General features: G+C 54.8%; 2 protein-coding genes across 5 annotated transcripts in view; one reads left to right on the top strand and one right to left on the bottom strand.

The window, feature by feature from the left end:
* Positions 1 to 1,584: 1,584 nt before the first annotated feature.
* On the bottom strand, positions 1,585 to 7,483 carry LOC137483449 (glucagon receptor-like). 3 transcript variants are annotated; one of them, XM_068206515.1, is made up of 14 exons: positions 7,438 to 7,483; positions 6,607 to 6,753; positions 6,350 to 6,446; positions 5,957 to 6,064; positions 5,559 to 5,680; positions 5,356 to 5,462; positions 5,129 to 5,289; positions 4,455 to 4,610; positions 4,208 to 4,268; positions 3,210 to 3,279; positions 2,726 to 2,814; positions 2,439 to 2,577; positions 2,113 to 2,154; positions 1,585 to 1,988 (listed from the first exon to the last, which is right to left on the bottom strand). In XM_068206515.1, exons 2-14 carry the CDS (start codon positions 6,682 to 6,684, stop codon positions 1,917 to 1,919), a joined length of 1,302 nt encoding a protein of 433 aa, XP_068062616.1. In that variant the 5' UTR covers positions 6,685 to 6,753; positions 7,438 to 7,483; the 3' UTR covers positions 1,585 to 1,916. The 3 variants fall into 3 exon arrangements, 2 of the variants coding, with proteins under 2 accessions (XP_068062616.1, XP_068062615.1); XM_068206514.1 differs by lacking the exon at positions 7,438 to 7,483 and having other exon boundaries at positions 1,586 to 1,988; positions 6,607 to 7,021; XR_011004475.1 differs by lacking the exons at positions 1,585 to 1,988; positions 2,113 to 2,154; positions 2,439 to 2,577; positions 2,726 to 2,814; positions 7,438 to 7,483 and having other exon boundaries at positions 3,227 to 3,279; positions 4,208 to 4,289; positions 6,607 to 7,021.
* Positions 7,484 to 24,087: 16,604 nt separating this feature from the next.
* CLUAP1 (clusterin associated protein 1) overlaps positions 24,088 to 24,465 on the top strand; it is a 57,404-nt gene continuing 57,026 nt past the window's right edge. For both annotated transcript variants that reach the window (XM_068206518.1, XM_068206519.1), the window contains exon 1: positions 24,088 to 24,143. In XM_068206518.1, the coding sequence (XP_068062619.1) occupies positions 24,122 to 24,143 (22 nt within the window). In that variant the 5' untranslated portion in view covers positions 24,088 to 24,121. The remainder of the gene's footprint in view (positions 24,144 to 24,465) is intronic.

Raw genomic sequence — 24,465 nt, forward strand, 5'->3', positions numbered from 1 at the left:
GGGTATCTCTGGAGGGAGCTGGGGCAGTGTGACTGAGTTCCCTGATTTATTATTACAGGGTTTTCCAGCCTACTCTGCCAGGAGACTGGCTGAGAGTCCAGCACTGCCTGGGTGGGTGATGTGGGAATCCAGTGGGAGCTGCTGGAGTGAGGCTCAGAGAACTGGCTCCTCTGTTCACCTGGAGAGGAGAAGGCTCCAGGGAGAGCTCAGAGCCCCTTGCAGGGCCTAAAGGGGCTCCAGGAGAGCTGGAGAGGGACTGGGGACAAGGATGGAGGGACAGGACACAGGGAATGGCTTCCCACTGCCAGAGGGCAGGGATGGATGGGATATTGGGAAGGAATTGTTCCCTGGCAGGGTGGGCAGGCCCTGGCACAGGGTGTCCAGAGCAGCTGGGGCTGCCCCTGGATCCCTGGCAGTGCCCAAGGCCAGGGCTTGGAGCAGCCTGGGACAGTGGAAGGTGTCCTGCACATGGCAGGGGTGGGATGAAATGGGCTTTAAGGTTCTTTCCCCCCCCAGTCCATTCTGAAATTCAGCTGTCTGTACCCACCAGCCCTTTCCCTCCCCTGGAGCAGACAGAAGCAGCAGGCTCTGCTTGTTGAAAAATAAATATTTATTTACATCTGAAAAGAGAGTTAATGTGTAAATTGGTCTCGTGGGGGTTCCATCGATCCAGGACCGTTCCTTTGTGACTCCAGGCTGGTGCAGCCTCTTCGCTTTGTGGTTCGAGGCAGCTCCTCCCTGAGGCACTGGGAGAGGCTCCCCCAGCCTGTCAGGGAAGGGGCAGGGCCTGGAGAACCTCCTGTGTCCATGGGCATCTCCTGGAACGTCCCAGCTGCTTCCTCCTGCCTGGAAGGGACTCATGCATTGCAAAGGAAGGAATGTGTTGGGAACAAGCTCTGGCACTGTGTCCGTGCTGCTCCCGCAGGCCAGAGCGAGGGGCTGGGGCTGTCTCCAGCTGCTCTGGGCTCTCCAGGAGAGCACAGGACCAGGACAGGAGCAGCCCTGCTCAAACCACACCACCTCAGCTGCTTCTCTTGCTCGTGGGCTTCCCGGGATCCACAGGCTGCTTGGCCAGGGGGATGATGCTTTGGCACCCCACTGGAAAGCAAACTCCCAGGATTTTTGCCTTTGGCCAGCAAAATGGTTCCTGAGCTCCTGCCAGGCTGGAAATCCAGCTTTCCCTCCAGAAAGCAGGGGGAGGCTGGTTGCTGAACCTGGCCTAGGGGAGGTTGGGCTCTGCCCCAGTGAGTTGCTGCTCTCAAATCCTTCACTCCCAAGCAGTTTTGAGGCTCTGTCCTTGGCTCTGCCCATGGCAGGGGGAACCAGGGGTTTGTGCAGCTGGAGAGCAGCGAGGAGGGGATGGGAGCTGCTGTTCTGTGTTGGTGATGAGGGTGGGGAGGAGGAGTAGCCCCTCCCTGTGCAGAGCTTTGCACGGTGGCTGTGGATGTCTGGGAGCTCTCAGGGTGCTGGTGAGATGCTCCTGGGCTGGGACACACGGAGGGCAGGGAAACCCTGGCTGCGGTAGGGTTCAGGGTGTGGGCAGCATTGCCACTGCTGAGGATCAGGCTGCCCCTGGCTGCTGAGATCCCACTGGTGGGTGTGGGTGTCCCTGGGGTTCCCTGTGTGGGACGGGTCCTGGGGGAGGCTGCCAGGTTCTGCTGGTGCTCCGGCAGTGGGAGAAGCAGCAGGGCTGTCCACACAGCGATGCCTGGCAAGAGCCAGTGGTGCCAGCCCCGCTTAGGTCACAGCAGGGATGTCCCTTCCAGCAGTTCCAGTGTGGCACAGCCAGACACCCATGCCAGCCTGGCCATCCCAGGTGGGCACTGCCCAGCACAGCTTCCTGCAGCCTCTTGCCCTCCAGCCAGGCTCTGTGGCCATTGTGGCCATCAGCCCCTCTGCCCTGGCTGGTCACCACCTCACTGGGCACAGCAGAGCACCGGGTGGTCGAGCTTCCAGAGCTGCCACTTCTTCTTCATCTCGGACTTCACCTGCCATGGAGGGGAGGGAGCAGGGGCTTATCCGTGGCTGTGCCCTCCCTGCAGGCACAGGGTGGGGTGGGGAAGCCGGGCAGGAGGTGCCATGGCAGGGACAAGGACAGGGCAGGGACATTACCTCCTTGTTGGCAAAGCAGTACAGCACAGCCACCAGGAAGCCCTGCAGGGAGAGCCGGCAGTGAGCCCCCCCCCATCCCTCTCCTGGGGCTGGGATGGGCTTAGTCTCCCCCCAGGCCACCCCTGGGTGCTTTTAGGGCTGGGGTCCCCATGGCTCTGCTGCACAGAGAGCACAGGAGGTGGCAGCACGCTCTCAAGGGCAGAGGGTGGCAGAGACAGTGCCGCCCTTCCCATGGCAGCAACAATGGGAGAGCAACTCAGAGAGGGACCCCCGATCTCTGCTCTGTGGTGTGCCCAGAGCAAGGATTTGTTTCACTCCCACCTCACCTGGAAGGAGTTGAGGAAGAGGGTGAAGAACACCTTGACGTAGCGCAGGATGCCCGTGGTTTGCTCGTCCGTGGCGAAGATAAAAACGACCTCGTGGATCCCGAAGAGGGGGATGAGGGTCAGGGTGGCTTTGGCCAGCCTGGGGGACAGTAAGGGGATAGGAAACTCCCAGTTAATCCCAGGGTGGTCGTTTAAAGATGTGCAAGGTGGAGGAGAGGCGTGGGTGGGGGGTGTGGAGGTGGTGTTATCCATTAGCCTAGAGCATCCCCGCCCCGCTCCCGGCCCACCTCAGCTTGTAGTCGGCGTAGCCCTTCTGGTTGGCCCGGAGCTTGGCCAGGATCACCTTGAGGATCCGCATGAAGATGAGCAGGTTGATCTGGAAGGGGGAGACAGGGCAGGGGCACACAGAGCCCAGCACCCCCACCCTGGCTGTGACACTCACCCAGCAGGAGATGGTACCCCCTGTGCTGCCGAGGCTGCTGCTGCCCTTCCTGCCCTCCTGCCATCCCAAAATCCCGGCTACAAAGCAGCAGAAGCCACCCCCAGCCCCTTTCTCTGGGGTTCAGCACCCCAGCTTCCTTCATGAACCCCCAGAACCAGGGGTCAGCAAATTGCTGAACCCTCTGTGCATTTGGCTGGTCCTTGCAGGCCAACTCTCCCTCCTGGCCTCTGCTGGAAGCTTCCCTGGGATCACAGCCCTGCCCAGGGCCAGGAGCCAGGGGCTGAGCTGCTGCTGTCCAACCAGTCCCAGGGCTGGCAGCTGTTCCCTACCAGGGAGGCGAGCAGGATGGGGATGCGGATGATCCACCAGTAAGCCATGTTCTCGTTCAGCGCCCAGCACCTGCCAGGGAGGCACGAGACAGCACCATCACCCTGGGCTGGGGCAGCATGATCCAAGAGCTTTCCAGGCCCAGCCAGGTGGCTCAGGGACCCTCGGCAGCCTCTGAGCATGCAGCAGGACCGTCCGTCCATCCATCATCCATCCATCATCCATCCATCATCCATCCATCATCCATCCATCATCCATCCATCCATCTCTGTCCATCCATCATCCATCCATCCATCCATCATCCATCTCTGTCTGTCCATCCATCCATCCATCATCCATCCATCATCCATCCATCCATCTCTGTCCATCCATCATCCATCCATCCATCATCCATCTCTGTCTGTCCATCCATCCATCCATCCATCATCCATCCATCATCCATCCATCCATCCATCTCTGTCCATCCATCCATCATCCATCCATCCATCTCTGTCCATCCATCCATCCATCATCCATCTCTGTCCATCCATCCATCCATCATCCATCCCTCCCTCCATCCATCATCCCTCCCTCCATCCATCCATCCATCCATCCATCATCCATCCATCCAGCCATCCATCCATCCATCATCCATCCATCATCCATCCATCCATCCATCATCCATCCATCCAGCCATCCATCCATCCATCATCCATCTCTGTCCATCCATCCATCCATCATCCATCCCTCCCTCCATCCATCATCCCTCCCTCCATCCATCCATCCATCCATCCATCATCCATCCATCCAGCCATCCATCCATCCATCATCCATCCATCATCCATCCATCCATCCATCATCCATCCATCCAGCCATCCATCCATCCATCATCCATCCATCATCCATCCATCCATCCCTCCATTCATCCATCCATCCATCATTCATCCATCCATCCATCATCCATCCATCCATCCATCATCCATCCATCCCTCCATCCCTCCCTCCATCCATCCCCACTCACTCCACGTTCTCCTTCAGGTACTTGGCGGCCATCCAGGGCACCACAAACACCACGGGGGTCCCTGCAAGTCACACAGCAAACCCTGTAAAACCAAGCACCCTCCTGAGCTGAGAAGCCACCCCCGTGCTGGGGGGGCACCCGGGGGGGCAGAGCCCCCACCCCACACCCTCCTGGGATGGTCGGGACCGCCGTGCCCCTGAAACCGGGCACTGTCCCCGTCCCCGCGGCGCGCCCGGGTGGCCCCTACCCCAGCCCAGGTAGAGGTAGAGCCTGTAGTAATTCTTCTCGGAGAACACGGCCCCGATGAGCAGCTTGTAGAGGTAGACAGCTTCCACCAGGAACCAGTAGTGGTTGGCCAGGATGCAGTACTGCATCAGCACCTGCGCCGCGCGGCACCCCAGCGCTGCCTGCCACGGGAGAGCCACGTGGGGCTGGCTGTGCCCACGGGGCACCCCACAGCTCACCACAGGGACCAGGCACCCCAGGAGCTCATGCACCAGGGGTATGGTGCTGCACAGGCACCCCGAGAACCCTGAGAATTCCCAGGTGCCACAGGTGCCCTGAGAGCTCACCCAGAGACTGCACAAGGCACCCCCAGACCTCACCCATCAGAGGCATGGGTGGCACCAAGCGCTCATCCTTCAGGTGCCACACAGGCCCAGAGCTCACCCAGCAGGAGCACAGGTAACCCAAGAGTTCACCCACTGGGTCATGGGCAGCACAGGCACCCCAAAAGCATGTCCACCGGGTGGATGGGCACCCCGGGACCACACACGGGTACCCCAAGACCTCATCCATCAAGTGCATGGGCAACACTGGCACCCCCAGAGCTCACCCAGCGGGTGTCTGGGGCTGCGTGGGCACCACCCCCCCACAGCCCTGCCCTGGGCAAGGGTCTCCCCGCTGCCACCAGCCCAGCACTTGCCTCGTGGCTCAGCAGAGCTTCCCAGTCAGCCACCTGCACCAGCTGCACGCCCCAGCGCCGCTCCAGCAACGCGTCCTTCACCATCACCGAGGTGGCCCGCAGCCCGAAGGAGGCGAACAGGTTGGCGTGGATGTAATTCCTGGTGCAGTGCAGGTTCCTGCAGGAGCCGGGTCAGGCAGGGCCGGCACAGCGGGGAGGGAGCAGGGGCAGGGCCGTGTCCTACCTGCAGGCGGTGAGGACGAGCAGGGCGGAGATGAGGGTGAGCAGTGACAGCGAGTAGCCCACGGTGTAGAGCACCTTGAAGCTCACCATGAGCCGGCGGGCGCCTTCCTGCAGGTGAGCACAGCGCCAGGGAGCCCAGGTGGGTGCGTGTCCACCCCCGGCCAGGCTGCCCTGGCCATCCCTGGGTCCCAGCCAGGGTCCCACCTCCTCAGCAGTGACCTCCAGCTCATCCTCGCACTGGGAGTAGTCCCTCCAGGGCTGGCTGCCGTTCACTGTCACCCACTGGCCGTCGGTGCCACACCTGCGGCTCACCAGCCCGTGTTTCACTGCGGACACCAAGCACCGGCACAGTCCCCCAGGCTGCCCCAAGCCCCTCTCCCGGGATGATGGATCTGACCCTGCTCAGTGCCCTGGTCCAGGGCAGGCATGGGCAGGGCACAAGCTGGCTCTGCTCTGAGCCCCAGGCGTCCCCTTACCCCAGGTGTGCTCACGAGTCCCTCTGCCCCTGTCAGGGGAAGGGAGGGGAACCCTGAGAGCCTCTCCATCCCCAGAACGGCTCAGCCCTGGCTTCCAGCTCCAGGATGGCAGGAGGGCATCCTCACCTTTCTCAAACCAGGGCAGGTAGAAGGGGCAGGAGACATTGACGGCGGTGCCGGGGCTCCCGTCAGGCCAGCAGGCGTACATGTCAAATGTCCTGTTACAGAACAGCCCTTCCAGGGGCAGGGACAGGGAAAGCCAATGCTCAGATGCTGGTGGCACAGATACACCGAGCCCTGCTATCCCAGCACCTCTGAGAGGGCTGATGCCACCCTGAAATGAGCCCATGTGCCCCACACCAGCCTCAGCCCCTCAGCCCTGGGTATCCCATCTGAGATGTGGAGGTCCTTGTCAGTCCCCTGGCTCACCCTCCGTGGGTGACCAGAGCAGAGGATGCTGGAGAGGAACAAACCCCAGCCCTGGCTCTGTGTGCCCCCGAGCTGGGCACAGCCGGGTACCTGCTGGGTAGGGCTCGCTCGCCATCCTCCTCAGGCACTCGTCACGGTACCGCAGCCACTCCTCGAAGGTCTTCTCCAGCACCTTGGCCCCGCCGTGCTACAAGCCCAGAGCTGGGTCAGAGGCTCCAGCCACAGCGCCTTGACTGCCCCCATGAGCTGCTGCCACACCCTGGGGCTGGGCAGGAGCCCGGCACGGAGCGGGGATGGAGCCCGGCAGTGCCAACCCCGCTGTCCCCCGGCCCCAGCCCAGCCCTCACCGGCACGGACGAGAACAGGCACAGCCAGGCAAGCTGGACAAGGCTCCGCAGGGATCCAGCTCCAAGCGTGTCCCTCATGGCCGCTCTCAGCCTGACCAGTGCTCCCCGTGCCGGGCTGCGTCTCAAACTGGGCCGGGGACCCCGATCCTGGGGAGACGTGGAGGAATGGGGACGGCTAGGCTCTGCCAGCCACCCGCACCCGGTGGAGGCAGAGATGTGCTTCCCAGGCCAGCAGAGGAGAAGGTCCTGGGCATGTCCTGGGCTGCCACAGCCCCGGGTCACTTCCCTGATGGAGCCAAAACCTCGGGGAGCACCAGGCAGAGCAGCCAGGGTGTAAATGGCTCTCACGTCTTGGATGAGCCTGCTCAGCTTCCACCCACCGCTGCCAGCCCCGAGGGGAGCAAACGCCATCGTGACAGCCGTGACAGCCCCAGTGCCACCGCTGCCACCCAGCAGGTGCCTGGCACCCCTGGGTGACCCGGGAAGGGGCTGCAGGGACAGGAGGCAGCGAGATCTCTCTGGGGAGCCCTGGGCCCCCACCCCCAGCCAGGCCCGGGGCCCCCATACCAGCTGTGCCCCATCACGTCCCGCCCCGGTCCGGCTGGCCGAGACCCCTCCCAGCCCGGCCGGGGGCTCGAGGGAGGAGCAGCTCAGCCACCCCCGGGACTCCCCGGTCCTCCGGGGGCTCTCCATCGCTCCGGGCTGGACGACCCCAGCCCGGCCCCCTCCTCCAGCACGGACCTCCCGCTTCGTCCCCCACGAGGGTCCCCAGGCGGTGCCGCTCGGTGCCTGCGGGGTCCCGGGGCTCCGCCGCTTCCTCCGCCCGCTTACCCGGCTCCGCGGGACCGGCAGTCCCAATGTCCCGCTGTTCCCGGTGTTCCCGCTGTTCCCGGTGTTCCCGGCAGCCTCGGCAGTGCCGGTGTTTCTGGCAGCCCCCGTTGTTCCCGGTGTTCCCGGTGTCGCGGGCAGCCCCGGCTCCGCGAGGTGAACGCGGCGGTGACCGAGCGGCGTCTGCGGCGGAGCCGCCTCCTGCCAGCGCCGTGCCCCGACGGGAGGGGGCTTTGGGGGGGCTCAGGGGGGAGCTCGGGGGCGGCACCGCCTCCCGGGGCTCCGGGTGCCCGGTGGGACTCGGGGGTCCCGGCGCCGCTGCCCCCACGCCCGCGGAGCTCCAACACGGACCCACGGAGCCTCCCCGGAATCTCACAGGAATGGGTGGGGGTCCAGCCCAGCCCTGCCGGGGGTCCCTGACGGAGTCACACAGGGATGAGGGTCCAGGTCCAGCCCCTTCGCGAGTCCCTGGTGGAATCACACAGGGACAGGGACGGGGGTCCAGGTCAAGCTCCACTGAGGATCCCCATGTGCATCACATGGGGACAGGGATGGGGGTCCAGCCCTCAAACTGTGGGTCACAGGGACCCGATCAAGGATCCAGACCCTTCAGTCTTCCCCAGAGCCCCTGTCCCTCCATCACACAGCCCCAGGGAAAGTCCTTCACCTCCCAGGCTCGGTGTCCCTCTGGCTGTCCCCTGGGCTGGGTGCTGCCAGGTGCTGGCATGGTGACAGCCCCTGTGCAGGCAGGGTGGGCTCTGGGAACCACCCTCCCCTGGGGACCAGGCGGCCTTGGGGACAGTACTGGATCCAGCACAGGACACAGCCCGTGACATCCATGGGTCCCATCATCCAGCCAGGGGAACTCTAAGGGCAGGGACAAGCCACGGACAAGCCTGGTGGCCCTGGTCACGCTGCCCCCCCAGCACACGTGCTGGAAGTGAGGAGGGAAGGGTCAGTGCTGGGGCAGGGCTGGGGAAGGTGTTTTTGTTATCAGTGGAGTGGGGGAGATCCATTGAGGTCCCCAAATCACCTGCAGTGCAGCCCTTCCAGGCTCCACGTCCCTCCCGGTGCAGCTGTGCCTCCCTCCTGCTGCAATGCTGGTGCCGACCCTGCCCTGCAGCGGGGGGGATTCATCCCAAACCCAGCTGAATGCACCAGAAAACACATTTGTTTTGCAAAAATAAGATGTTTTCCTCGAAGCTGCAGCAGTGGGCTGGGAGCAGACATGGGAATCAGAGGGATGAGGAGTCACAGCTGTGGCTCCAGTGATGCGAGCGGTGTCTGGTTATTCCAAGTGACAAATAACACAGTGGTGAAGCAGCCCACGGTAAGGATTTGCTGTTTGGGGGGGAAATGAACCCTCAGGTGCCTCCCCCAGCATGAGCCAACACCAGGGTGTTTGCTCATTAACAGATTATGAACTTTGGACAAAAGCCTGGAGGACAAGAGGAAATTACTTCAAACTGCCAGAGGGCAGGGTTAGAAGGGATATTGGGAAGGAATTGTTCCCTGGAAGGTGGGCAGGCCTTGGCACAGGGTGCCCAGAGCAGCTGTGGCTGTCCCTGCATCCCTGGCAGTGCCCAAGGCCAGGCTGGACAGGGCTTGGAGCAGCCTGGGACAGTGTAAGGTGTCCCTGCCCATGGCAGGGGGTGGCACTGGATAAACTTTAACGTCCCTTCAACCAAACCATTCTGGGATTCCATGATAACACAGCCCTGGGGCACCCATGGAGGATGATTCCAGCCACGTTCCCCTTCCCAGACTGACACTGCACACCTGCACCCCACAGATGTCCCTGTGTGAACCCACCAGGAGCATGGGGTGGGCTCATCCCACGAGGATGCTGGATTTGGGGGAGAGCCCAGGGCTACAGCACTGGATGCCATTGCCTAGACAGGAATCACAAAACTCCAGATGCTACTCTCCTGGTGAGGTCCATCTGGATGGAATTGTCCCTTGATTCATGTCCCTTGAATGGGGACATGAGGAACGAGCTGTTCCTCTCCATATGGATGCATTTCAGGTGGGTCTCCACAGCAACTGCAGCACTGCAGGCTCTGCCAGGGCCAGATCCCGATCATGGGGTGCTCAGAGCCAGCTGGAGCCACGGGAAGAGGGGCTGGGACAGCACCCCACTCCCAACAGCTGCTGTCCTGCCAGGGTGGGCTTGGGACACAGCTGTCACCGAGGACACAGGACTGGTAAATTGCTTTATTTATTAAAGGTGATGTTCACCATCAGAGCTGGGAGAATTGTCCTGGAGTGGTCTCGGGCATTGAAGCTGTTGGAGCTTCTTGAGCAGCCTGAGAGCTGCAGGGGTGCTCAGGGAGAGGAGAGCATCCTCCAGGGTCCTGCATGGGAAAATCATGGAATTATTTAGGTTGGAAAAGCCCTCTGAGATCATCGAGTCCAATGAGGCAGCACTGCCAGGTCCACCATTAACCCATGTCCCTAAAACACCACATCTACAAGTTTTTGGAACACTTCCACGGATGGTGACTCCACCACTGCTCTCAGCAGCCTGCTCCAGTGCCTGATCACTCGATGAAGAATTTTTCCCAATATCCAACCTAAACCTCCTCTGGTGCAACTGGAGGCCATTTCCTCTGGTCCTGTCCCTGTTCCCTGGGAGAAAAGCCAGGGTCACTAAGGGATAAACACCCAGCCAGGGAACCCCTCAGGGGTAAATCCCTCCCCCCCGAGCACTGTTATCAGCAGCAACACCTCCCGAAGGCAGCTTTCACTTTATCTATCCATTATTGATGGGGGAATTCATGCGTGTGCATTACTGCAGGATCTGCTAATCAAGGTGCTTTGCTCCCCATCCAGAAGCATTTCGCGGAACAGAAGCACTCATCAACACATCGCGACTCCCAGTTATACAGCAAACTTCCCAGAAAAGGCTGTGGGAGCGTTACCAGGTAGAGAAATCCATCAGCCTGGGAGTGGGCAGGAAGCAGCGTGGGGAGGGACACGGCTCCCTGCCGCTGAGCCATCTCCAGTGCTGCGCCTGGGGCAGCTCCTGGGGTTTTGGTCAGCGTTTGCAGAACGAGAGTATCTACTTCCATCCCATTTCCATCTCATTTCCAGCTTGTTTCCATCTCATTTCCAGCTTGTTTCCATCTCATTTCCACCCCGTTTCCATCTCATTTCCACCACGTTTCCATCTCATTTCCAGCTTGTTTCCATCTCATTTCCAGCTTGTTTCCATCTCATTTCCACCACGTTTCCATCTCATTTCCACCCCATTTCCATCTCATTTCCACCCCATTTCCATCTCATTTCCACCCCGTTTCCATTTCATTTCCAGCTTGTTTCCATCTCATTTCCACCCCATTTCCATCTCATTTCCACCCCGTTTCCATCTCATTTCCACCACGTTTCCATCTCATTTCCACCCCCTTTCCATCTCATTTCCACCCCATTTCCATCTCATTTCCAGCTTGTTTCCATCTCATTTCCAGCTTGTTTCCATCTCATTTCCAGCTTGTTTCCATCTCATTTCCACCCCGTTTCCATCTCATTTCCACCCCGTTTCCATCTCATTTCCACCCCATTTCCATCTCATTTCCACCCCGTTTCCATCTCATTTCCACCACGTTTCCATCTGATTTCCACCCCATTTCCATTTCATTTCCAGCTTGCTTCCATCTCATTTCCACCCCATTTCCATCTCATTTCCAGCTTGTTTCCATCTCATTTCCACCCCGTTTCCATCTCATTTCCACCCCATTTCCATCTCATTTCCACCACGTTTCCATCTCATTTCCAGCTTGTTTCCATCTCATTTCCACCCCGTTTCCATCTCATTTCCAGCTTGCTTCCATCTCATTTCCACCCCGTTTCCATCTCATTTCCAGCTTGTTTCCATCTCATTTCCACCCCATTTCCATCTCATTTCCAGCTTGCTTCCATCTCATTTCCACCCCGTTTCCATCTCATTTCCAGCTTGTTTCCATCTCATTTCCACCCCATTTCCATCTCATTTCCAGCTTGTTTCCATCTCATTTCCAGCTTGTTTCCATCTCATTTCCACACCGTTTCCATCTCATTTCCACACCATTTCCATCTCATTTCCAGCTTGCTACCATCTCATTTCCACCCCGTTTCCATCTCATTTCCAGCTTGTTTCCATCTCATTTCCACCCCGTTTCCATCTCATTTCCAGCTTGCTTCCATCTCATTTCCACCCCGTTTCCATCTCATTTCCAGCTTGTTTCCATCTCATTTCCACCCCATTTCCATCTCATTTCCAGCTTGTTTCCATCTCATTTCCAGCTTGTTTCCCTCCCCTGAGGCGATGAGCCCACTCCATCACACAGCAAAGGTCACTCCCGAGCCGGTGTTCCGGCACTCCGGCACATTCCCGTTTGTGATAAATGAGCGCTCCCAGCTCAGAAGGGCACTACTGGATTTGGCACTCGCTCAGAGCCCTGTCCCTGCCGTCCCTGCAGCGAGCCCCAGGCGCTTGCGATGCAGACCGGGATTCAAAGCTGACCAGGTCTCTTCGCTTTCCAGGAGGATTCTTGCCTAAATCAAGGAAGGTGTAAACGATAAGATCAAGATCTTCTCTGAAATTCAGCGCTATTCACACCCAGCCCCGGGGCTGGCCTCTTTGTCCCCGTGCTCTGCCGAAGGGCCGTGGCAGGCAGGGCAGCATCCACATTCCAAGGGTTCAGAAAACCCCGGCACCAGGAATTCAAGGAGCAGACAATAAAATGCAGCTTTTATTTCCTCCCTGCCTGGTAGGACCCTGGTTGCAGCTGTTCCTGTTACAAACTCTGGGGCTGCAGCACAAGCAAAACCTGGCTGGAGCTGGAGCCCATGGAGATGCCCCAAGGGCTGGAGCCAGGCTGGGAGAGCTGGGGGTGCTCACCTGGAGAAGAGAAGGCTCCAGGGAGAGCTCAGAGCCCCTTGCACGGCCTAAAGGGGCTCCAGGAGAGCTGGAGAGGGACTGGGGACAAGGGATGGAGGGGCAGGACACAGGGAATGGCTTCCCACTGCCAGAGGGCAGGGATGGATGGGATATTGGGAAGGAATTGTTCCCTGGCAGGGTGGGCAGGCCCTGGCACAGGGTGCCCAGAGCAGCTGTGGCTGCCCCTGGATCCCTGGAGTGCCCAAGACCAGGATGGACATTGGGGTTTGGAGCAACCTGGGACAGTGGAAGGTGTCCCTGCTGACCCCCTCCAGGTGAAAACACTGCTAATTGTCATTTAGCTTCATCATCATTAATTTGGGCAGGGTCAGGGTTAACCCCAGGGGCAGTCACTAAGGGACATCCTCATCAGAGCCTCCCACCAGCTGCTCGCTGCTCCTCAGGGGGGTGGCAGTGCTTTGCCACCTCAGGGTGGTCCCCAGAACTCCCGGGGGAAGCTGGAGGATCCCCTGTGGTATTTGCCAGAGCACATTTGCAGTCACTCCGAGGAATAAGTGGCTCTGCCCCGAGTGTGAGGGCTGAGCCTCCCAGCCCAGGGCCATCTCCACCCTCCCTGTGGGAGCAGAGGAGAGAGGGTGAGCAGCCCCTGTGGGTCTGGGGTGCCCCAGAAGTGGGGGTGCCCCTCAGCTGCTCTGAGAACAGACGTGTTTTCCACATCTTTTAATATCCTGCTCTGTAAAACCAAGGCATTAAGAAGTTGCTCTGATTTCTGGGTCTTTCCCAGCCTTCCAGCTGTCCCAAGTGTTGGATGTTTGCCACCTTCTGGGATTGTGATGGATGAAAATGTATTTTCAGCCTGGACTGTACCTGGCACTGCTCTGTTGTGCTCAGCAAAGCATTCAAGTCACTCAGACCTGCCAGGTGAGAGATGTGCTCTGCATTTCCCTCTGCCAGAATGTCTGAGAGGGCTCCAGAAAAACTCCCCCCAAGTTTGCCAATGCCTCAGGATACAAAACCTGGCCTAGAGCTGGGAAGGGGAGGCCCTGAGACTGGAGGTTCTGTGCTGTCACAAGGCAGGATGCTCCAGGTGGGACTGGTGGATGCTGGAAGCCCAGCTACCACAGGAGACGTCAGCATGTGTCTCCTCCAGCATGATTTGGGTGACTTGGGAATCACTGACAGCCCCCAGGCACAGTGCTGGATCACAACAGGCTTGGTGGGAAAGCTCCCTCCCCCTCACTTTGGGCAAAATGAAGTGAAAAAGCAACTTGCCCAATTCTTAGCAGTTCCTTGGATGTGCTCCTGCTGGAGCTTCCCAATCCTGCTGGAGCAGGTGGGTCTGAGGCTGGGCAGCACCCTGGGGTTGGTGCAGTGCCTGCTGCTCCTTCTGCTGTTCTCCTGGTGCTTGCAGGGATGTGCTCCTCTGCTCAGACACAGCCCCCATGGGGGCCCAAGGGTCAATCACAGAATCATGGAATGGTTTGGGTGGGAAAGTGTGGGAATCCAGAGCATCCCTCTGGCTGCCCTGGAAGGTCTGGGACCCTGGCAGGGGGTCAGGAGCCCCCCTGTACAGAGCCCCGAGAGACACTGCCTCTGATCTCTGTCCATGGAAAAGAGTTTTCAGTCTTTCAGGATGAATTACGAGCTCTGAGTGTTTGATATAAGTAGTAATTAGTGTGGCACGGGTGCAAAAGTAGAGTTTTAGGATTCTAGATAAGGGGTTCAAAGGGGGCAAGATGGAGGAAACTGGGCGTGCCTTGTCCTTTTTCTTCTTCTTCACGCCCTCCATGTTTCACTGTGGTGTTGGCATTTTTCTGTGGGTTTAGGCTGGGGACAAACTGTTCAACATGGGTGATAGGTACTGGCACATTATTGTAAATATTGCACATGTAGTTTTTGGTATATAATGTTTGTAACATCCCACTGAGGGGCAGAGCCCCGCACGCTGTCCTGCAGGACAGACCTGCTGCAGGCCAGAGAGAAAATATTTTAGATAAGAAGAAATAAACAACCTTGAAAACCAGCACAGATGAATTACGTTTCCTTCTTTGGCAGCGGGGCTGAAAGACAGAGACTTTCTACAACCTCGGGAGCATCTAAATATCACAGATCCCGACAGGAAAGGACCTCAAAGGTCATCCAGTGCCACCCCCTGCCATGGCAGGGACACCTTCCACCATCCCAGGCTGCTCCAAGCCCTGTCCAGCCTGGCCTTGGGCACTGCCAGGGATCCAGGGGCAGCCACAGCTGCTCTGGGCACCCTGTGCCAGGGCCTGTGGATGCCAGCCTGGTCAGAGAGAGAGAAACAGCAATCGTTTCTCACAGTGGCTTGTGAGAATTCTTTTTTCCTCTTGCAATTTGGTCTCTCATCTGTTCTTGTGTCATACTTGGAGCAAGGGTGACAAGGACCTCCCCACGTTGGGCTCTTTCAGTCACCAGATTTCTGCACATTTACAAAATCTTCACAAAAATGTGGGGGGTTGGGTTGTATCTAAATGTGTCGATAGACACCACGAGGTGGGCTGAAAAACCTGATGGATTTTTGTGTCTGCCAGGGCTGGTTGTGTGTGATTTTCCTTCTGATGGGAAAAGGTCCCATTAATCAGAATAAATTCAAAGCTGTGTAGTTCCTGGTAATTGCTTTCCACACCCACTCCTGCTCCTGCTGTTGCTGGGAAGCTCCAGGAGCAGCAGGATGGACCACACACCTCCTGCCTCAGCAGCTTCTGTCCTCCCCACAGAACTGAGATGGGTTTAGCTTCATTTTGGGCTCCTTCTGCTGGGCACAGCCAGCTCCAGGGACGTGGCACAACTTGCTGAGAGGGTGCTGCACACCACGTAGGGATGGGCTGTTATCAAAAACATTTACTGATGAGCTGCAGCAGACATCACCCCAACTCCTGCTCTGCAGCCTCCCCATCCTGGAAAGCAGCCCAAATAGGCTTTGGATGAGCTTTTGAGGACTATTCCCTTCTCCCTTAGTTAATGAAACCTCAGGCTGGGTCCTGGGTTTGCTGGCAGTGTGATGTATTTTCTGGAGGTCAAGTCAAGAGAGATTTCTGGCTGAACATGTCAGCTCTGCTCATAAAGATGCCCAGACATCCTCATCAGGGGTGTTTTTCTGATGTGACCACACATTTTCCAACAGCTTAACAACGGATGAAGGCACCCAGCCTGCAGAGAAAATCTGTCTTCCGTCCAGGGAGCCTGAGATCCTCATTTTCTAACTGAGGGGGGATCATAATTCCTCAATCCCTTAAGAACTGCAGTGCCACAGAGCTGGCATTGAGGTTGTAAGGTCTCCCTCTACCCGGCAGAGGCAGGTGACAAAGCTGAGGCACAGGGAGCTGTCACCCTGTTCTTTTGAGAGTTTTAAAGTTCTAGAAGTTTTTTTATGCCTTCTGATGCTTACATATTTCTACTAGAACGTCTCACACTGTTCATGTAAATAATAATTGTTTTCCATTCTTCTTTGTAAGTGGAGAGAATTGATAGACTATTAGTTTAACCAGTGTAGCTGGAGAGCTGGCAATTTCCCCCTCCAATCCACTGTCACTTTTAAAATTCTATATATAGTGGAGTCAGAAAATAAAATTGCTCTTTTAGTTCTTTTCTTCCCTCTTTTGCATCTGGCATCTGTGTGTGAGTTATTTTGTGTCGTAGTGTGACAGGGAGCTGCTGGGAGTGAGGCTGGATTCATCCAGAAGGAAGGGCTTCCCCAGGGCTCAATTGCACAGCTGAGAGTAGTTTTGCACTAGGAAAAGGAGGTTCCAGGGAGGGGGTTATTTCCAGGTCACGAGTGGCCCTGCTGTCACTTCTCTCTCCCTGTCACTGTGCCTGGCTGCTCTGCCTGGGGTTCCTGCCAGGAGATGAAGCTGGATCCAGGGATCCCTTTGGCTTTGCCGGGAGCTGGGGTTCCACAGGGCTCAGCAGTGCCATCCCCTCCCTGGGCACTGACCCCCACTGCCTGCAGGTCGTGGTTTGCACCATCTGCCAGCCCGGTGATCCCCCACTCTCTCTTGCTCACCATCCCCTGCCCAAAGCCCCTCCAGCATTTCCCTCCCAACCTTATCCTATCACAATCCTATTTCCAGGAGTTTTGAACACAAGCCAGCTCCTCTCACCTTTGAACTGAGCAACACTTCATTCTGCTGCTGAGATCACAGGTTTCTGCCAGCACAGGAACATAAAATTCCCAGACTGGCCCAGCCCAAGGTCTGTTTATCCAAGACTCCAACTGCCCCTGAGCAGTTGGGAAAACCAGCAAAGGCAACACCTCCACAGGGAAGGAGTATTTGGGATAACCCTGGAAGAGCTCTCATTTCCACCCATTTGTGTCCCTAGTTTTGATAGCAGTGTCCAAATGCTGATGACACTAAGTTATTGTGGATATAAAATACTTAACTTTGGGGGAAAATCCTCTGGAATTCTACTCAAGCCTAGACATTTTAATGCAGTGGATGTTGCCCTTGGGGACTGGGTTAGTGGTGGCCTTGACAGTGCTGGGGAATGGTTGGATCCTGGGGGGCTTTTCCAACTTTAATGATTCTGTGGCTGCAATGAGTTAAATAAGGAGGTTGTGCCAAGTTTGGAGCCAGGAGGGCTTGTTTCACCCTTTTGCTGAGCAGGGCTGTGTTTCCTCATGCATGGGCAGCGTTTTTCTGGGTGATCCTTATCAAAAAGGGTAAAACTGGGGGTCTGTGACAGTGGCCTTCCAAACCTTTCCTTCTTTGTCCTTGTCACCCTGGCTGGTTGCTCTCGGTGCCTTTCCCTCCAGGTAGTCCAAAAGCCAAGATGTTGGTGGAAAACACACCACAGCATCTCGTGATCATTATGGGCCTCTTCCAAGTCGGGATACTTGATGAGAAAACAAGGATTTTTGGATCCCCTGTGCCTTGTGGTGAGGATGAGCTGGATTTGCAGCTCCCAGGCTCACTGGGAGGGCTGGGCTGGCTTTAAATCTAGCTGTGCTGTTGCCATCTGAAATTGGACCCCCAGGAATTAGGCAGACATTGGGAAATCAGCACTTAGTGCTGGCTTTGAGTGGGTCAAATGGCACTTTGCTTTGGAGGGAGCTAGTGGAGGGTGGATGTGTAATTTTGTTTTCGTTTAATTTTGGTTTTCACCAAATATAAATGAAAAGCCAATCTCTTCCCTGACTCATCAGACACAGACAGAGATGGATCTGGAAATCTCCTTGCCCGGGGGTGTTTTTTCATCCTAAGTAGCTTCTCCTGCTCATCTGCTGAGCCACCAAAGGGCAGCTGTTGATTTATTACCCCTGGTGTTTGATCCATGGGCTTCAGCTTATCCTGGGCACCCAGCTCTCCTCTAATGCCAGCCCATTAACAGGGAGAGCTGCTCTGCACTGTAATTACAGGGAACGTGACATTCCTGCATATTTCCCTTCTCCAGACCTTTCCATTTCCCCAGGCTCCTCATCACAAAGAGCAGTTTGTTTCCCCCAGCGATTCCCTGGCCATTTTCCCTCCTCCTGGGAGGGGTTCTTTTCCCTTCCACACCTCTGGAGGGATGAGGTTAATATTAAATAAAGCGGGAAGGAAGGAGTTTGCTCATGAAACTCTTCAAAGGCCAAGAAGTCTGCAAGCTGAGCCAGCCCCCAGCAGCAAACAGAAACCTTAGATCCTGAGGATAAGGCAGCAGCCCAGGCATGAAAACAGAATTTAGGTGAAAATTAATGTCCCAGTTGGGAAATAACGGGGGGGCTCTGATTGGAAGAGCAAAAACTGGTGCCCATCTTGGAAGTAAAAGGCAAAAGTGGATGCAAAAAGCTGAGCATGAAGTGTCTGTACAATTCCAAGAACCAGCCAAATTAAAACCTCATCACTTCCTACCTTGCCTGATTTTGTTGTTATTTTTGCACCAGCCCTTCTCTGAGCAAACAACCTGGCAGATTCTCTTCCCAGTCCTTCAAGCAATTTGTAAAGCTAAAACCTTGTCTAACAGGCAGGCTGGGAAACAACCCAGCAGAAATGGGTTGTATTTTCTCCACCATCATGACCATACTCATTTAGTCTTTTTTTTCCTCCGTAGGTGAAAGGTGACTGAGAGTATATTGAAGTGTACAGCAGCTTCACAGGAGGATTTTCCTGGGATGCAAAATAAGCCTGAACACTTTTTACCCATTTTTCCCCCAACAGGGCAGGCACAGATGAGTGTTTTCTGATTTTTGTGCTTGAAGCATCTGAAGAATGTCTGTTCATTTGAATTTTTTTCAATTTGTAATTTAAAAAGCATTAGAGAAATGAGGTAAAAAATCACTTGTGTGCTCCTTGATCATGTTTTCAACAGCCCATTTATGCCTCAGCCCAGACAAAAGCAGAGGGGCTCCAGCCCTTGGTGTTTATGACCCTGGGGAAAGCCAATGCTGTAAAGTAACACCCTGACCCTTGGTGAGCGTGGTCCAGGTGAGCCTGATCCCAAGTAACTGCTTGCCCCATGGGAATCTCATGACCAGCAACTCCTCACAAAGCCTTATTACTTGTTACCAGAGGGGAAAAATAATGGTTTAGGTCTGTCTGCCAGGTAGGGTAATACAAAGATGTGAGGATTTGACTTAAAAATAGGTGATAGATGTGTGCCAAGCTCTGCTAAAAAAGAACCCTCCAAAACCTCTGGGGAAAGAACGGTAGAACATGAAGAATAAATATATATATTGCAAAAAACCCCCAAAATCCAAAGCCAAAAAAAAACCAAAAAAAAACCACAATAAAACACCCCCCAAAAAAAGCCAAAAGGAAAAAAAAAAAAAAACAAATAGAAACACCCCTGTTGTAGTGTGTAAGTTTATTGAGTTGAATGTTCTGTCATTTTATGGTCCCCCAAGTTATTCCAGTTGTTTTTTCCCTGTGTTATGCCCACCTACCCAACTGTCCCTCAAAGAATCCCCTCCCAACTTCCCCGATTCTTCCCTGCCGATCAAGGCAGCCCGGCCCCTTCGCCCTGTCCATCAGCCCAAACCCGACCCTTTGTTCTAGAAAGTTCCCTGTCCCTCACCCTCAGGCCCAATGTCCCCCCACAACTGAGGGGCCCACAACGGGACACAGCACTGGAGCTGTGGCCTCCCCAGTGTCCAGCACAGGGCCACAAGCCATACCCTGCTCCTGCCAGCCACACCATGGCTTACACAGGCCAGGGGCCATTGGCCTGCTTGCCCACCTGGGCACACCTGGCTCAGGTGCAGCCACGTCCAACAGCAGCCCCAGGTGCCCCAAAGTCCTGAGAGCACCTTTTGGGACAAGCCAGAACCCTCCCTGTGCCTTTTGGTGCACTCAGGTACAATATGGTATATATAATATATATATACAGTAATAGAACAAACCACAATTTGTAGTAGTTATCAATAAAATATTTCTAGAGGTGGGATTCTCAGATTTCCTATAAAAATGTACCTGTACAGGTTAATTGACTTTTTTTCTGATGAACTTTCAGAGTTCTGAGTCGTGGATGATGCACAGGATACAAACTGTGAGCTGGAATGTTGGCACGAGCAAAGCCATGGCCTGCCCTGGTGCTTACAAAGGGAAATCCAGGACAGAAATGTAGACCTGACCATAGGGATCTGTGAAGATAGATATTGTAGTAGGGTTAGGAATTTTGTCTTGTGCTTATGGTTTCTTCGCGACAAAGGGAAACACACTTCTGTATATATAGGCTGTCCTTATTTGACTTTCTAGCAGCTTTTTTTCATCTCCTTCTGAAATTAAATATTTCCCAGCTTGATTGAACCAAGTAAACTTTGCTCCTTATCCACAGTGGCTGAAGAGGTCCATTCAGGACCCCCCAGCAGCAATTCCTGCTGCAGAAGTGCGTCAGGCTTTACGAGTTTTGCAGTTCATACACAAACCCACTGTGTGCATTCCAGGGTCCAGATACCCCAAACTGCAGTAGATTTATCTTCTAGTATCATTAAGACTTATTTTGTTGATTTTTGCCACACAAAAGTTGGGCTCTTGCCCTTGGAGAGATCCTCATTGTGCTCGGCAGAGCACATGGAGTGTGAGAACTGCTACTCACTTCCAAAAATTTAGAAAGGTTTATAAAAACCTTATCAAAAATACAATAGAAGACTGAATAGAGAAAATATTACGCCACAAGGAGCAAAGGATTTTTTCTACCATGTGCTCACCTACACAATAGAGGTTTCACCTTTTAATCCTTTTGCCCCTCCCAAAGTTCTGTCCATCGACTCCTTCTTGGCTGTCCAGTGGTGGAGTTCCCTTCCTTAAATATTGACTGGAGGTCAGGTGCCACCATAGTGACAAACCGACCCTCCCAAATGTCCCAAACCCAAGCTGTCCCCTGATAACACCACAAGGGGGTAAAACTTAACTATAAATCTATAAAAACTCTTCTTAACATGATATTTGCATTTAATTGTGAGAGTCAATGTTCACATTAGTCATCTATCACCTGGAGGGTGGATGGACCCGCGGGATGTGGCCGCTGGGTCCGTGTGCTCCGGCCAGGTGCAGACCGAGCTCCCCTCACACCTCACACACCGCCAAGCTTCCTCAGAATCCCCCACGGATGGCTCCCAGCCCTCCCTCCTGAGTCACAAACCCCATTCCAGCTCGGCCCAGGTGTTTCAAACAACTCAGACCCCAAGTGGGAATGAGTTATCAAAGTTTTATTGAGAACAAATAAAAAATTCACAAAGCAAATGTGACAGTGTTGGTGTGAAAAATGCATATTTTATGATTGGCTTTTCGCAAATATTAAATTGAATACTATATGTATTATGTTATATTGATTAGAAGTGCTGTATTAACATTTTAATAGTATGGTAAATGTAGTTTTGTAGTTAAAATAGAGCCTATGTATGTGGGTTTTTTTTTTACTAGCTCAAGCAAGAGATGAGATAATCAAGAAACTCTTCGCACAGAGATGGCAGTGATGGGGCCCATAAAGAATTACTGCCTCCTTATCGGAAAAGACAAACATTCTTCCACCTTCTCTCCGTCTTTATGGAACCACCAGGATTAAGGGGAAGAAGTTGACAAAAACCAAAAAAGTTCTTAATTTGCAAGGAATTTATGCATCATGTATGAGATGTCTGAATATGCAACAGGCTACTGCTTTTAAAGGTTATTCCTTTGTTCACAAGGCATGCTTATCGGGCTTAAGTGCCCGAGAGCATCCGGACGTCCGTAATTCTTTGCTTTTTATTGTCTTGTAATTGTCCTAACTCTAAATTTTCATTACTCTAATTGTATTACTATTTTTATAACCATTTTATTATTATTAAACTTTTAAAATTTTAAAAACCAAGCGACTGGCGTTTATAACAGTTGGGAACATGGCCGGCCACCAGAGGCTCATCCACAAAATGGCGGCTCTGCCTTTCACACCCCTGGTGCTGCATCAGCCGAATACATCTTCAAACATTTCCCTTAGGTATCCCTGGCCCCTCCGAAAGTCTGCCAGTCAACTCTTTGCCGTGCATTGCTGGAGACCTTCTCGCAACTGGATTGGAGGTGAGGTGTTGCCACCCCAAATCCCCCCAGTGACAAACTTCCGCCATTCCCGGCTGCCTCAAGCAAGGGACACCTGCTCATGCCCTTCCCACACATCTCTGACAACCCCGACCACCAGGGCTGTCTGGTGGTAACAACAGAGAGGGCAGAGGAGAGGATTAAAGGGAGAACCAAAAGCGGCCCAAAACCAACCTACAACAGAGTCACACATCAAAAGAACCTTCAGCCTTAACAAAACTTCTTTTAACACGCGTGATATCCATTCCTCATTTGCGAGCACCCATCGCCACACCACCCATCTATAACGCCGGGGGTGTCCCCAGCGCAGGGGACACAGCCACGGCGCGGAGCTGCCGCCGTTGCGCCCCGGCTGTCGGAGTGGCCGTCAGGAGCGGGGCAGGGCTCCTGGCCCTGTGCTGGGCTCTGGGGAGGCCACAGCCCCAGTGCTGTGTCCACTCGTGGGCCCCTCAGTTGTGGGGGACGTTGAGGGGCTGGAGCCGGTGCGGGGAAGGGAGCTGGGGAAGGGTGTGGAGCTCGTGTCCTGTGAAGAAGGGCTGAAGGAGCCTGGCCGGCTCATCCTGTGTGGGGACTGTTGTTGTGTTGTCGGGCCTCACCCACTGGTTGGGGTGGCCCGGAAAGGTGGAAAAGTCTCTCCTCCAACCCGTGCCTTCAAAGAAAGACTCAGTAGTCTTCATTCGTCCGGTCTCAAGGTAGTTTATTGTGTGTTATCTAAAAGATTTCTCCCTGAGCTGCTGCGGTCCGTTCAGCAGTCAGGCAAGGGCACACACTGACTCCCAGGGGGCTGGTGCCCTCGTTTATATCACACATTACGTGTTAAATGTTTATGGTTTTACCCCAATGCCCATCACCTATATTGAGCAGTGACTTTCTACTCTAAACCAATCTGTGAGTGCCAACATCACTCAGAACATGGAGGTTAGGAAGAAGAAGGAAAAAACAGGGCACACCCAAGTCCCTCCATCTTAGAACCTCTGACCCCCATGTACAAAACTCAGACCCCTCTGTACAAGAGCTAAAACCCCCCTGTACAGCACTCTAAAACTCCTCCTCTCACTTTGTGACTACTTCTACTATAATCTCTAAACTTTTGTGATTTCTTGTTCTTCCTGCAAGGTCGGTAAATTGTTCCATGGGTCAGATTCAAAGCCACAGGGGTTTCCAGCTGCATACCAGGGTCTCAAATGCTTCCGACCTGGGCCCGGAACATCCAAGAGTGTCCAAGGGACATTCTGGGTTCCGACAATCCTGGAGAAGAGGAGCTGAGGGAGGGACGGGGACACTTTCTCACTCTCGGTGCCTCCGTGACAGGAGGGTGCTCCCAGGGAACGAGGGACAGGACAAGAAGACACAGTCTTAAGTGCGCCAGGCGAGGTTTAGCTTGGACACTGTGAAAAACACCAATCACTTGGTTTTTGAAATTTTAGAAGTTTAATAATAATAAAATAGTTATAAAAATAGTAATACAATTACAGTAATGAAAATTTAGAGTTAGGACAATTACAAGACAATAAAAAGCAAAGAATTACGGACGTCCGGATGCTCTCGGGCACTTAAGCCCGATAAGCATGCCTTGTGAACAAAGGAATAACCCTTAAAAGCAGTAGCCTGTTGCATATTCATATATCTCATACATGATGCATAAATTCCTTGCAAATTAAGAACTTTTTTGGTTTTTGTCAACTTCTTCTCTTTAATCCTGGTGGATCTATAAAGACGGAGAGAAGGTGAAAGAATATTTGTCTTTAGTTCTTTATGGGCCCCATCACTGCCATCTCTGTGCGAAGAGTTGATTATCTCATCTCTTGCTTGAGCTAGTACAAAAATCCTACATTGAAGTTTCTATTTTTACATTATGCTGTAACCTAAAACTACATTTAACACACTACTTAAGAGAATTAATACAGCGTAACTTTCTAACATAACTCAAATCATATTCATTGTGATATTTGCGAAAAGCCAATCGCAAAGCACGCATTTTTCACAGGCACTCGGAAGAATTTCTTCCCTGAAAGGGTGATGAGATACTAGAATGGGCTGCCCGTGCGCACGGTGGATTCGCTGCGGCGGAGAGTGTTTGTTAAGGAAGGAAGGCAAGCCTGGACGTGGCACGGGGCGCTCTGCTCCACCGTGGTTGCCACGGTGGCGACCGGCCGCGGACCCGGGCGCGCTCTTGCCCCAGCGCCTCCCGCCCTCCCGTGCCTCGCCGTCCGCTTCGCTTCCCGCGGGGTTTGGCCCGGCCGCGCCGCCGTAGCGCGCTGCCTCAGAGCCGCGGTGGCCGCGGCTGCCGGCGATGGCGTTCCGCGACCTCCGCAGTGAGCGCGGCCGGGGCGGCGGGGCCGGGCCGGGCCGGGCCGGGCGGGACGCGGCACCGCCGGCCGGGCCTCCCGGCGGGCCCCGCCCGGCCGCATACGGAGCTGCCGGCGCGCGGTGCGGCGGGGCATGCAGGGGACGGGTCCCCGCGGCCGGGGGGTGGCGCAGCCCTGCACGGGCAGGGTTCCCCCCGCCCGTAGGGAACACAATTGAGTGCTGTGTGTGCAGGGAGAGGCTGTCTCTGCGTCGTTTCAGCTCAGTGAATCTCGTTAAAAACGCCTGTTTTCACTTTGGCGTGTTTTCTGTTGAAATGATACGATTTAT

Source organism: Anomalospiza imberbis, chromosome 16 (assembly GCF_031753505.1).
Source record: "Anomalospiza imberbis isolate Cuckoo-Finch-1a 21T00152 chromosome 16, ASM3175350v1, whole genome shotgun sequence".
Lineage (NCBI taxonomy): Eukaryota > Metazoa > Chordata > Aves > Passeriformes > Viduidae > Anomalospiza > Anomalospiza imberbis.

What these genes read in the sequence shown, in the direction of transcription:
- LOC137483449 (XM_068206514.1), bottom strand. Translation starts at nt 7,017, where the DNA reads ATGGCGTTTGCTCCCCTCGGGGCTGGCAGCGGTGGGTGGAAGCTGAGC. An exon ending in TACCTGAAGGAGAACGTGGA is followed by an intron (nt 3,280 to 4,207) that starts GTGAGTGGGGAT and finishes CCTCCCTGGCAG; the next exon opens with GTGCTGGGCGCTGAACGAGA. An exon ending in TACGCCGACTACAAGCTGAG is followed by an intron (nt 2,578 to 2,725) that starts GTGGGCCGGGAG and finishes ACTGTCCCCCAG; the next exon opens with GCTGGCCAAAGCCACCCTGA.